At 53.2% G+C, this 13,142-nt stretch overlaps 1 protein-coding gene across 1 annotated transcript in view; it reads left to right on the top strand.

The window, feature by feature from the left end:
- Positions 1-13,142, top strand: part of CORO2B (coronin 2B) — a 68,917-nt gene that overhangs the window by 32,746 nt on the left and 23,029 nt on the right. Inside the window, exon 3 of the mRNA XM_077746530.1 lies at positions 12,691-12,807. Coding sequence (XP_077602656.1) covers positions 12,691-12,807 — 117 coding nt within the window. The remainder of the gene's footprint in view (positions 1-12,690; positions 12,808-13,142) is intronic.

The following is a 13,142-nucleotide window of genomic DNA, read 5'->3' as shown; positions in this document are numbered from 1 at the left end:
CAGGGGCGGAGGGGGAGATGGATGATAATGGTATTTTGCAGATGATAATGATAACTGAGATTAGCTGCGTGCTTAGTTGGTGCCAGGGCTGGGCCGAGGGGGTTACGTGTATTGTCTCCTGAGCACGCGGAAGCGCTGGGAGGAAGGAACTTCCTCAGTCACGCAACTGTGTGAGCAGAGCCAGAGCTGGATGGAGGCTCCAGGAGCTCGGAGTGCATGCAGTCCGTGCGTCACACGTCACCTAATCCCAGAGGATCACTCGACCTCAGCAGATGCCGCATAAAAAAGGCTTGGGATGGGGCTGGGCATCTGAGAGCTGAGCTGCTCACCTTCCATTTAAAGGGGGTTTTCAGGGGCACCTGGGGGGCTCGGGGGGGTAANTCTGACTTTTTTTTTTTTAATTTTTAAATGTTTATTTTTGAGAGAGAGACAGAGCGTGAGTGGGGAAGGGGCAGAGAGAGAGAGAGGGAGACACAGAATCAGAAACAGGCTCCAGGCTCTGAGCTGTTAGCACAGAGCCCGACGATCATTACTGGAGCCTAAATCAAAAGTCAGGGATGCCTGGGTGGCTCAGTCAGTTAAGCGTCCGACTTCAGCTTAGGTCATGATCTCACGGTTGTGAGTTCGAGCCCCACATTGGGCTCTGTGCCGACAGCTCAGAGCCTAGAGCCTGTTTCCGATTCTGTGTCTCCCTCTCTCTCTGCCTCTCCTCCACTCATATTCTGTCTCTGCCTCTCTCTCTCAAAAACAAGTGAACTTTTTTTTTTTAATTTAAGAAAAGAAATTGTCATTGGCTAATGAGGTTGGGGCTAGATGATCAGAAACCCGGATCTGATGAGGCAGCAACAAGGCACATGACGCAGTGAGGATTCCCGCCTGCTAGCAGCCGAGGTCATGCTGGCCTCTTAAGCAGACAGGGAGTGGGGGCCTTCACAGGTTCAAGGGGCTGGGGGCCATGAAGAACCAGACCTGGAATGGTGTGAAGCCCCAAGTCGGCCTCTGAGGGTCCCAAGCAGGAAGTAGAGTCAGACATCAGCCATCCGGGGGGGGGGAGGTCTGACTGGCCGCACCGGGTCACGTGCCCCTCCCTGGCCAACAGAGGACTCTGGGTAGGGGGAGCCCCCCTTCACTTCTCATGATGGGTGAGATGCCACATCCCATCAGTGCAGTATCAGCGGGAGAGCCCCCCACCCCAAATCAGAAAAGGAACTTAGATATCCAGCTGCCCAAATTCCTACAAATGATCCCAACCACGGAAGCTTCTGGAGGGGCTGTACCATGAAAGTGATAATTATGGGATGCCGGCCTCACCCTGGAGTTCTAGAAGAGCCGGGGATGAATTGGGAGGCTGCTGGAGCACCTCAGGGGGGTGTGGGCACAGTGGGCCTGGCGACGGAAGGGCAGATGTGAAGACGTGCATGGGGCTTCACTCACCAGAGGCCTCAGGAATCCTCTCTGGATGCTGTGAGGTACCCCGAGTCTCGGGGGCTTAGCAGACAGTTGTCAGGGCTCTAGAGGGTCACGTGGCCCCAGGCAGATCTTCAGACGTCCCCACGCTGATCACCAAGAAGGATCACAGGGCTCAGGAGGGATGTCGTGAGCTGTCGGCAATGCTGGCTATAGAGACCGAAGCCCGGGGTGCAAAGTGTGCCACGTGTGTGTTATCTGGGGCCCTCCAGAATGCCTCCACTCTTCAGAGGGAGACACTGAGGCCCAGAGAGGCAGGGGCTTGTCCCAGGCCACCAGCCAGCGTGCGGCAGGGTCAGGGGATTCCCAGGCCACTGGCCTTTCCCCTGGGCAGAGTTTCAGTGGTGGCCCCCGGGCCCCAAGAGCCCTGGGCAGAAATAATAACCCCAAATGAGTTTCCTTCCCTCCTGCAGGAGACATATGCAGGGATGTCACACACAGCAAGGGCCTCGGGCCAACGCGTTCCCCTCTCTCCCCTCCTTCTGTGGCCCGGACACTGCCTCAAGGCCGTCCACGTCCCCATCCCTCCCTGGGCTGCTCCCTTTGGGCTGCGTTTCCACCAGGGCCCTCTCTGGGGCAGGGCCTTCTCTGGGGAGCGGCTCCAGGCTCACAGAAGGAGGCCTGCTTGGGGCCTGGAGATGGGGAGACACTGCCGAGCCTGTGTGGTCGAGCCCGCGGCGCTCCCCACCTTCAGGAGAGCCTGGCTCCGGGCGGGAGCAGAAGGCCGGGGACCGTCCCCCTGCTGACTGCCTAGAGGGGGCGTGAGCACCCTCTTTTGGTCTTCTGCCTGAACCAGAAATGTGTTTTTTCTACTCCTTCAAAACTAAGTCTTTCCCCCATGATGTGCATAGATGGTGTCTTGTAGTTTGTATTTTTTGTATTTTTCTTGTATTTCTGCGCATTTTTCTTCATTTCCAGCAGTTCACAGGTTTCTGCTCACATCCTCCTTCCCTGACTGTGGGGCCCTGGGACGTGATGGGGGACTGGGGTACCAGAAAGCATGTTCCCTGGGCTGGGGGCCTCTCCCAGCCTCCTTCGGGCTCCTGGGCTCCCGGAGTATGACTCAGTTCTTGCTCTGCAGTGACTGCCTGGGGCATCTGGGTCCCGCCCACTCTCCTGTGTTAAATCATCCATGGCTCCCCTGGCCGTGGGGTAGAGTCCAGGCTCCTTCGCAGCTTCCTTCACCATCTGGTCTCGGCCTACCTCTGAGGCCTTGTCTCTGTCCAGTTACTTGGCTTTCCCAAATATATCCGGGCCTTTGCAGGTGCTTGTCATTCTGGGTCTTCAGCCTTCCCCAGGCTGTGTGCTGTCAACCCTTCGGGTCTTCAGCACCTCCTCTGGGAAGGCCTTCCTGATCTCGGCGTCTCTGGTCTTCAGTCTCTCCTCTGTGCCCCCACAGCCTCCCCTCCCCGCCACATGTCCCCCACCAAAGCACAGCCTGCCGATTGTCTGGTTCTTTGTCGTGTCTCCCCCAGTAGATTAACAGCAGCCAAGGTCAGAACCCCGCCCCCAGGACATCCCATCAGATTTGTCAGGCACTGTAGGTTTGGAGTTTTCTTATCTTCTTTATGTATTTTAGCACAGGGTTTTATAAAAGGAGCCAGTAGTCAAGAAACTGCAGACAAGCATAAGGCCCTTCACACACACACACACACACACACACACACACACATACAGTCTTACTGGTCACTCAGCATCTTCCTCTCCTGCCTCAAGGAGCCTCTTATCTCTTCTCATGGGGTCTGTAAACGGATACCGTGTAGGGTCTGGACAAGGGAGGCCCCATCACCTGCCTCCCTGGAGCCTGGGAGAACTGAGTGCGTCTCCCAGAACTGAAATACTGGAGACACAGGATTGCTTACTGCCCTTCCCCCCACATACCCCTGCCCCCCACCCGGGGCCTTTTCCCACCCCCTCTGCCAGAACACACGCATACACGTACACAAACACGCCAAGGGCCTTAACTGGAATAAAGGGAAAAATCAAAACAGGAAGTCATGAAGTTAGGAGGCTTTCTGAGGTCCTGCCATGAACTTGTCTCTGTCTGGATGAACTTGAGAGCATTCACAGCCCTTATCCCACACTCTGCCCTTTGACTCTGAACCTACCCTTGAAGCTCAGCCCCAGATGTAGAGTGTCTCAAGGTCATAAGAGCAGAATTATCCAGAACTATCTCCCAGTACAGGGACAGGAGACATTTGTCTGTTCCCCGGATGGTGTTTCTAGGTGCTGAGGATGGGAAGAGGAGTTGGGGTAAAGAGCGGCATGAGCAAAGGCCCAGAGGTGGGAAATAAGGTGACAGGCATTCACCCAGCTTGAATTCTTGCTGTGAGCCAGGCACTGAATGAGGTCCCCAGGCATGTCTTCATCAAGGTCACTAACCTCATGGTGCTCACGGCCTGATGTCAAGCATGAACCAGGAGCAGAGGTCAGTCATCTGGGCAGTGAGAGCAGTGGAGGCGGGGACGTAGTGTGGTGCCGGCAGCGGAGGGAGGGAGTCCATCAGAGCAGGACCAGGCTGGGGCTGCAAGGGCTCTTCTGTCTGAATGAGTTGGGCTTTTCAAGCCTAGGCAATAGGGAGCCATTGAAACTTACAGAGTGGGAGAGTCCTTGCAGCAGAGCCGGACTCTAGGAGAGATTTTGTAAGATGAATTGGTAAGAGTATGGAAGAGGGTGGACATAGAGGCGAGCAGACAAATCAGGGTCCTGCTTCAGGAATCTCATGGAGCAGCCCTGGAAGCTCTAATGTGAATTGAAGCCCTCCGCCCAAAACAGATCTCCGCAGACTGGCTAGGAGTCTGAAAAGCCAGGAGAGGGCCCCTGTGGACCAGATGGCTTTCTCTAAAAGACCACTGTCAGTGTGCATGTGGATGACGGGCAAGGAGGAGGGGACTGACCCCTTCTCCCCCAGTGTCCTCCTTAGAAGGCTTTTGCTTATTGGATTAACTGGCCGAGGAGATCAGGGCCCTGAAGTACGGGCCCCGAGACCAGTGCGTTCTGACTGGGATGCAGAGAGGGAGGGAGCAGAGTCAGAGGCTCGGGCAGAAAGGGCCATGTGGGTTGTGCGTGCACACGTGTACAAACGTGTGTGTGCGCGCGCAGGCATGTTGGGGGCTGTCACTAGCAAATTGGGCATACCCTGGGGAGCACCCACACTGTGGATGAAGGACACACAGTGTCAGGAGCAAGAGACACCCCCTTACTCGCGCCGAGCAGGCCACGGTGGTAGCCAGAGCTCTGAACCTGCTCAGACTTGTCCCGGCTGTCACTTCCAGGTGCGGTGACCAGGGACAACTTTCCCTACTTGTCCAGTTGCACTTCCCCGGACAATATTCATTACGTACATGCATGTGTAGCTGCTGTGGGAAGTGTGAAGGGCTGGGAGGTGGGAGCAGGGCTTCCTTCCGGCCTCGGGCTAGGACGCGGGGGGCCTGACATCTGCCCAAGGCCTTGAAGAGAAGGACTATGTATGCTTCTCATTTGATGATGACCCTCTCTCATATTTAATAGCAACTTACATCTGGAGGAGAGAAGGCAGAGAAGACTGCAAGCAGCCTAACTGGGTCTGGGAGGCATGGGGCAGCACGTGGTGGAGGAAGTGTGATGACCGGGCGGCACCCCCCAAGGTGGCTCCCCCACCAAAGCTTGGGGTTCCTCTGTAGACCACCCATCCCCTGACTCAGCGTCATCCATGTCCTGGGGCCTCCTTTATTTATTATTTTAATGTTTATTTATTTTTGAGAGAGAGTGCGCAAGCATGTGGGGGAGGGGCAGAGAGAGGGAGACAGAGAATCCCAAGCAGGCTCCACACTGACAGCAGAGAGCCCAGCACGGGGCTTGAACCCACAATCATTGAGATCATGACCTGAGCCGAAGTCGGACACTTAACTGACTGAGCCGCCCTGGCACCCCAGGCTCTCCTTTACATCACACATCACCTGATGTGAGTGTTACCTTCCTACTTGTTTTATCTGTGCTTCCTGCAAATGAGCCTATAGTAAGTATGCAGGGATGTCCTTTGATTCGGTGATGTTCTTACCCCTTCCCCTGCACCCAGGGGCCAAGTCAGGGTAATTCTCGGACTCTGACAGTCTGGAGGCCTCTGACCCAGTGGCGGACTGCATGCGTATTACAAGATGTTCCCTGAAGCCCCAGCAGAACATGGAACCCCACGGCAGTAGTCCCCAAACTTGTTGCCCATTGGATTATGTGCGGATCTTTAAAAAATACTGGTGTCTGGTCCCCCCGCCCCAGTCGTTGTGATTAAATCAATAGGGATGCAACCTGGGCATTGGGATTTTTTTTTTTTTAACTTCCCAGGAGATTCTAAAATATAGTCATCTTTGGGGCGCCTGGATGGCTCAGTCGGTTAAACGCCTGGCTTTGGCTCAGGTTATGATCTCTCAGTTCATGGGTTCGAGGCGGGTGTCGGGCTCTGTACTGACAGCTAGCTCAGAGCCTGGAGCCTGTTTCAGATTCTGTGTCTCCCTCTCTCTCTGACCCTCCCCTGTTCACACTGTCTCTCTCTCTCTCTCTCTCAGAAATAAAACATAAAAAAATATTTAAATATAGTCATCTCTGAGCATCACTAGGGAGAGGGCAGAGACTTGAGTGAGGGAAGGCCGTTCTCCAAGAGCAAATTTAAGGGGATTCACGACAGAGTGGCCAGCCAGCCTCTCCCGGGATGCTCACGAGAAATGCCGAGGTCCTACTTCTGATCTGTGACCACTTGTCTCCCTGATGAGCAAGTGTCTCCCCCACCGTCTGAAACAGGAGGCGGCAGGATGGAGATGCCTCGAGGCGGAGGGCGCCAAGTGCACGCTGTGGCTCCGTGCCTCCCAGGGCCTCACCTTCAACGAGTCAGGCCAAGACCTGCTTTCTTATCCCTAAAATGGATTGTTAGGGGAAGGTTAGAAGCATTTACTAAAACTCTGTAGGGTCTTATAAGAATTAAACAAAACGATGTACCTAAATTGCTCAGCACAAGGCTTAAGGCTTCACGCGCCCTTGGCAAATGATCTGTTATTTCTGTCCTTGTCATCGTTAGTGCTGCCGTCCCATGTCTTACCGACAGCAGACTTTGCGTGGCTCTCTCTGTCCCGTCCTGGTACCTGAGGCAAGGCGCTCTGGTGACAGGTCAGCCTTGCTTCGTACAGTAAAAACGGCAGCCAGGAAGAAACAGAAAGAGCCGTAGCCCAGGGTGGGTAGGAATCTGGGAAGCCCAGAGAGGCCAGGGGCCATGTTCAAGGTCACTCAGCTGGGGAGGTGAGTGCCCGAACTGGGCCTGGAAAAACCCCACCTCCCGCTCTGAGTTGGTCTTTGCAGCGGCGCTCAGCTGATCCCCCGGGTAAGAAACGTTTTGCTTCTGTGTACAGAATTCAGCTTTGCAGCGATGGGAGATTCTAAGAGGCTAAAGCTGCAGTGCAGGTTGTTTTGAAAACAGTCAAGTTCACTGGGTTCAGATAAGAGCCCGGACGGAGGCCCGGAGCCCCTGCCGCTCCCCCCGGGGAAGCCCTTCCAAGGGAGCGCCCGGCGTCCCCTCCTGCGCACATGCCTCGCGCTCTGCAACACGCTTTCAGTTAATTGTGCAACTTTATTCCGTTTCAGGGAGCGTGTTTCCCCCCAAACCCTGCGTGGGGTAACAGGGCAGCAGAAGAAGCCCTTGTGAGCAAACATATTTACATTCCACAAAAGCTTCCGAAGCCGTGTCGATCTGGTAGGCACGGGTCCACGTGTCACTTCTGGAAGACCTAATGGGTCACGACCAGAGGGGAATATTTTTCAGTCGAAGCTACGGAGCGTGTACGCCTGTGCTCTTAATAACATCTATCTTTTTGATACAAATTCTAAATGTCCTGGGGAAGAATTGGACACTGCGAACGCCCAACCAGCTCGACGTCACCACTATTAACATCTTGATGTATTTTCCTACAGACTATATGGGGGGGGAGGGGGTTGTTTCTTTGTTTTTAATTAATTTATTTATTTTGAGAGAGAGAGCAAGCAGGAGAGGGGCAGAGAGAGAGAGAGAGAGAGAGAGAGAATCCCCAGCAGGCTCCGCACCATTAGCACAGAGCCTGATGTGAGGCTCGAACCCACGAGCTGTGAGATCATGACCTGAGCCGAAACCAATTTGTTGGGAGCTTAACTGAGCCACCCAGGCACCCCAGACTATGTGTTTTTTTTAATACCTAGGGATCATTTTATGGGTATAACTTGCTTCTGACTATTTCACTGAACATTAGCTCTTGAGAAATTCTCAAGTCATTAAATATTCTCTGAAAGTACCATTTTCAATGACCTCATAATAGTCTGTCATGTTGATGTCCTGTAATTCGCTTTGGCAGTGCCCCGCCATGGGGCGTTTATGATACCGCTCGCTGTTATAAATACCCATGCGCTGAATGTCTCGGGGTGCTGGTCTGCCGATTTCCCTGGGATAAGTTCCCAAAGTGGAATTACTGGCCAAAGGCTACAAACCTTCTAAAGGCCTTTGCAAGACTAGGTCAAATGCATCTGCGGGAAGGTTGCCCTACTTCACACCCCCTCCCACCGCACAGAGAGGCCTGTGTGCCAGCCCTACTAACTTGGTCTTTTGGTAGATGAGGTACGTTTGAGAAACGACTCGCCCCCCAGAACCTGGCTCCTCCTTAAAAAGACTCAGGGTCTAGAAAGCCCTCCGCCCCACATTTGATGTTGAAGGTCTGCCTCAGCGCAGGGGCTGGATTTGCCCTTTGAGTCTTCCAGGATAAGGTCCACACCGACGGCACGAAGATTTCCCTAGTGATTATAGGATTATAGACTCCAAAGAACGGACTTCCCACCTCACCCCAGGGAGCGAGGTCTCTGCCTCAGCTCTGTTGAGGCTGAAGCTCTCTTTGAGATTCAAAGACCAGACGGCAGGTTAGCCCCCTAGCGCGGGGGCAGTTCTGTGAACTGACCATCTCTCTCTGCGGTGATGCTAACGTTATGAAACACTGAAAAACCTTGACTCTGCTCCTTAGACCCTGTCTGAACCTCCGCTCCCTCAGCTGTAAGATGAACTTGTTATATGAGGATGAAATCTGATCTTAGGCAGGATAGCATCAGTGTCAGTGTGTCCGTATAAGAATGAGTGACAGACAGACGGCCATTTTGTGTAGCCGTTACTAACCAGACCTGGGTCTGGTCTCAAGTCACACCCCCATACAGAAATTGGAACGGGGGGCAGAGGTGCGCCTGGGTGGCTCAGTTGTTAAGTGTCTGACTTCGGCTCAGGTCTTGATCTCGCGGTCCATGAGTTCAAGCCCTTCGTCAGGCTCTGTGCTGACAGCCTGCCTCAGATTCTGTGTCTCCCTCTCTCTCTGCTCCTCCCCTGTTCCCGCTCTGTCTCTCTGTCTCTCTGTCTCTCTCTCTCTCTCTCTGTCTCTCAAAAATAAATAAACATTTAAGAAAAAAGAAATTAGAACAGAAGACAGAGGTATTTGGGGGTCTGGGATGGGGGTTGCTCACATTTTTTTAAAAATACAGAACAAGCTTCCTTTAGAACACCTAATGCGTGCGTTTTATTTATTTGTGCTTTAATTTTTCTGTCTATTGAAGCGATAAGTGTCCAGAGCTCATCAAGCCCCGTGCTACTTGGAGGTCTAGGGCACAAGTGACATGCCGGAAGCGGCTTGTACCTGCTCGTGAGAGCCCGTTGCTGCATTTGTAAGAGTTCTGCAAGCCGATTGGTAAACATGGCCATTATTAAAAACTAAGTATGCAAACTTGCGATTAGATACATTATCCCAAAAACAAAAGTCCTAGATGCTAACAGCGTATCACCCTCTAGTTATTTTACTACGCCCTGTGCTCTGGGGGAGACTCGCGTCCATCATACCTACATGGTAGAAACCTTAAGTGATGGTTACTGTCGTGAGTCTCTTCTCACTCAGCTTTTGGTGACAGCACCCTGGTAGATTAAAATTAGCCTAGTGGGAACATTTATGCCCCTGAAATTGGTGAATGCCCCAAACCAGAACCTCTTTTCCCCGGAGATCCAGCCAAGCAGTTTCCGGCGCACCGCTGCCTGTAACCAGTCTGTCTCCCACTTTGCTACACGCCCCAGAGGGAACCCTGTTCGTTGCTTTTCGCTGTTTCTTCTTGCACTTAGCCCTGTATTTCTTAATTACACGCTTTCATTGTCATGTCTAGAATTTTTAAGTCTTAGACATTGTGTGTTGACTTCCTATTACGGAATTTGAGTATCTGGCTCTCTTCCAGCCCAGTCTCCCCTCTTACTACACACACACACACACACACACACACACACACACACACACACACACGCTTTCCCTACCTCTGTGCTCCCAGTGTGTTTTAGTGTAACTCTGGTTTAAATAAACATTCAGGGTTTATGTTATTACAACTATGTAAATATTGCACATAAATCGTGATCACTATGATTTACGTTAGCTTTCTTGTACAACCGTCTTCCTGGAGTTAATAGTTGTGTTTTTCAATTTACTTGATTTCTCCATAGAACAGTGGTTTTCAGACATTTTTTTCTTAGCAGCGGAACTCGTTTTTCCAACCAAATGATATGTAGAGCCCCGTGATCCAAAACAGGAAAAGCAGAGCTGCCAGGTCAAAAGGGGGGGGACCTTCCCCTGAGGGCCACCGCGTACAGCCAAGCAGGTTGCACACTGCGCAATCCTAGGGGGTCGCCTTTCACAGAACCAACAGCGTGATTTAGTCTTGACGATCGCAATTCCCCACCCCACCGGGGAATGAATCCATTGTGTAAGGCGAGGTCCACCTGGTATGTACATTACATCAGGATCATTCTCAGCTCTAAAAAGACGTATTCCTTTCCCAGTGCAGGGCCCTGACCTCGCCCCATACTCCGTGGGCTCCGGCGATGCCACTTAACCTGTCCTTCCAGGGCATCACCCGCACAGGCTGCTGGCCAGAAGCTCCTTTTAGCTGATGGCCACCTATTGACTGATTTGGCGCCCCTCCGATTTGCCTGGGCTGGGCTGCGTGCCAAAAGCTTAATGCGGGCAGATTTGCTCAGGGATCACGTAGATGCAGCCTCTGGGATCCAATGTAGGGGCTCTGCCAGAGGGCGGGCGAGCTGTGGGAGGAGACAGGGCAGTGCCTGTCTGCCCTTCGATGTCAGACTGGACGCGGGGAGTTGGCCAAAAAGAGCAGGGCAGGGTTCAGTAAGCTCAGACTTGAAGGGTTGCCCCTCAGCAGGAACCCCTGATTCGCCTCCAGCAGGGTAATCTCGTGTGCGTTGCGTAGGCCCTCGGGGCCTCGACCCCCTCATACCTGAATCACAGCCTGTGTGAGGGCCAGAGAAGGTCATGTGTAACCCTGACCAAAGCCATGGTCACATGTGGTTCAGTCGCTGCTCAGGGTCTTGTTTTAAAGAAATAGTCCAACAGCCCAAAAGTAATAGAGAGAGGCGTTCCAGCTCTCACTGCATCCCCCATAAAATGGCAAAGGGGACCCTGTTTGTAACTGATGGCAGTACGCCCCCAGACCCTTTCCGTCCATTCTGCGGTTTCCCCACAATGCACACGATGTCGCTGCAGCTCTCCTGAGTACCCCTCTGACGCTTTTTCCTTCTCTCTCTTTCCCCACCGTTACCACTTTCCCTTGGGTCTGTTTCTGTCTCTACCCATCTCACCGTTGCGTTGTCACACAAAAAAATCAGCCAACCTGGAAAGGAGCTGATGGAGATTCGGACAGAAAGTGGGTGGGGAGAGGTCACAGCGGGACACACGTTCTGGAATAACGCCTGCCCCGCCATACTGGTGAAGCAGAAGGTACGGGAAGCAGAGGCTTTACAAAAATTAAATTCTCTCCTTCATCATTCAGGGGAGGAAGCTAAAGGTGGGAGGGAGGTACTACCTGCCGAAGGTGCCTCGGATGACCTCACCACTGTCAGCCGATGGCTGGTGACGAGATAAATCCTTCCTACTTCCTCCGATGCCCCAAAAACCTAGTATTAAAGAGCCTGGCGATGGAAACACATCTTCTGCCTATAATTTTACTCCCCTTCCTTAAACATGGACTTCTCTTCCCTTCCCCCCACCCCCTCCTTCTCCCCTACTCCTTGTTGCATCTTTTGTGGAATCCATTGCCGTTGAAGGATGTCTTTCAGGTCAGGTACCTCGCACATAGCGTGTACCAGGCTTGTATGGAGCGGGATAGTCAGAGACAAGAGAGGGTTCTGTCCTCAGCTGCTCACGGACAAGAAGTGGGCTGCAGCTGTATGTGAGGGTGCCTGTAACAGAAGGAAACACAGAATGTGGCGAGCACACAGAGGAGGAGCTATTAACCCACTTAGGGATCAGGGAGGGCTTCCCGGAGGAGGTGTCATTATCTAATCTGTATGATAATACGGCTACTACCATACATTGAGCATTCACTATGATGATAATCTCTACACGAAGCACTTTGCTAAGCATTAGCTCATTCAGTGGCCACAAAAGGCTAAGAGGCAGATATTACTGTCCGTGTTTCAGAAATGAGGAAACCGAAGCTCAGAGAACTTTGCTGACTTTCCCAAGGCCATGTACCTACAAAGCAGCAGAGCTGTAATTCAAATGCAGGCCTGTGTGGCTCTGTGGACTATGCTTTGAACCACAGGGTGCTGTGTACAGGTGTCTAAGATGCGCACTGAACGAGCACCCACATCTGGGAGTAGCACTGGTCACATCGCAGGCAGAGTGACTTCTATGACCGTGTTTAGGTGGGCCCAGAGACTCAGGCCTCCCTGCTGACTCCTGGAGCAGCAGGAAGGAGCCTCCTCCTGACCGTGGCACCTCCCCGGGGGGCGGCGGGGAGCATGGGCACTGGGGAGAGAATGGGGACGCGTGCCCTGTGTCTGGATGCGTGGACTGCCAGGCCTGCTGCCCGTTAGGCTCCGGTTGTTCAGGTGAACAGGGAGCACCTTAACTTTCAACTTTCACTTGAGGAAGCGGTGCTTTGCCTAATCTGCCCAGAGAGAGGCGTGGTACGGACCAACTGCGTATCACTCTGCTCTTGCTGCCTGCCCCTTACCATTCAGGGCTGGGGAGGACAGAGCCACAGAACAATCTGGACGGGCCTGGTGCAGAAATGCAACGGTGCACAATATAGTGGTAGGTCCTCAAGGACTTCCCGGTCCAGCTTAGAAGCCCGGAATAAAGGCTCTCCTTTCTGGGCCACCCACCAAACTCATCCCCTTCTCTCTCTCTTCCTCCCTGGCAGACGGGCAGGATTGAACCCAACTACCCCAAGGTCTGTGGTCACCAAGGCAACGTGCTGGACATCAAGTGGAACCCATTCATTGACAACATCATTGCCTCGTGCTCGGAGGACACATCGGTGAGCGGGAAGGGTGCTCCCCGAGGAGGGGGGGCCCCGGGGTCCTCCCTGCTTCCTCCTCTCTTCCTCCCTCCCTGCCCCTCTTCTGCCTTCTTTGCCATCCCTCCAGCTAGCCCCGGGGTGGGGAGGGAGTTGGGGAAAGGACTGAGACAGCGAGTCCGCGGAATATTTGGCAGATCCGGCGCCTTGAGTGTGATTTCAGTTTGGAGGTGTTGATTTTGTAGGTGAGAATGAAAACGAGAAGTTTAGGTGTGTGATTCAGCACTCGCTTGTGGTCTCAAAAGGGGACCTTCCTCCCCGGCTGTAGTCTCCCCCCTGCCCGGCCAGTGCTGGGA

Source organism: Crocuta crocuta, unplaced genomic scaffold (genome assembly GCF_008692635.1).
Source record: "Crocuta crocuta isolate KB4526 unplaced genomic scaffold, BGI_CrCroc_1.0 scaffold130, whole genome shotgun sequence".
Classification (NCBI taxonomy): domain Eukaryota; kingdom Metazoa; phylum Chordata; class Mammalia; order Carnivora; family Hyaenidae; genus Crocuta; species Crocuta crocuta.
Note: the sequence above shows the minus strand (reverse complement) of the source record. Positions and strands in the feature narration are given on the sequence as shown.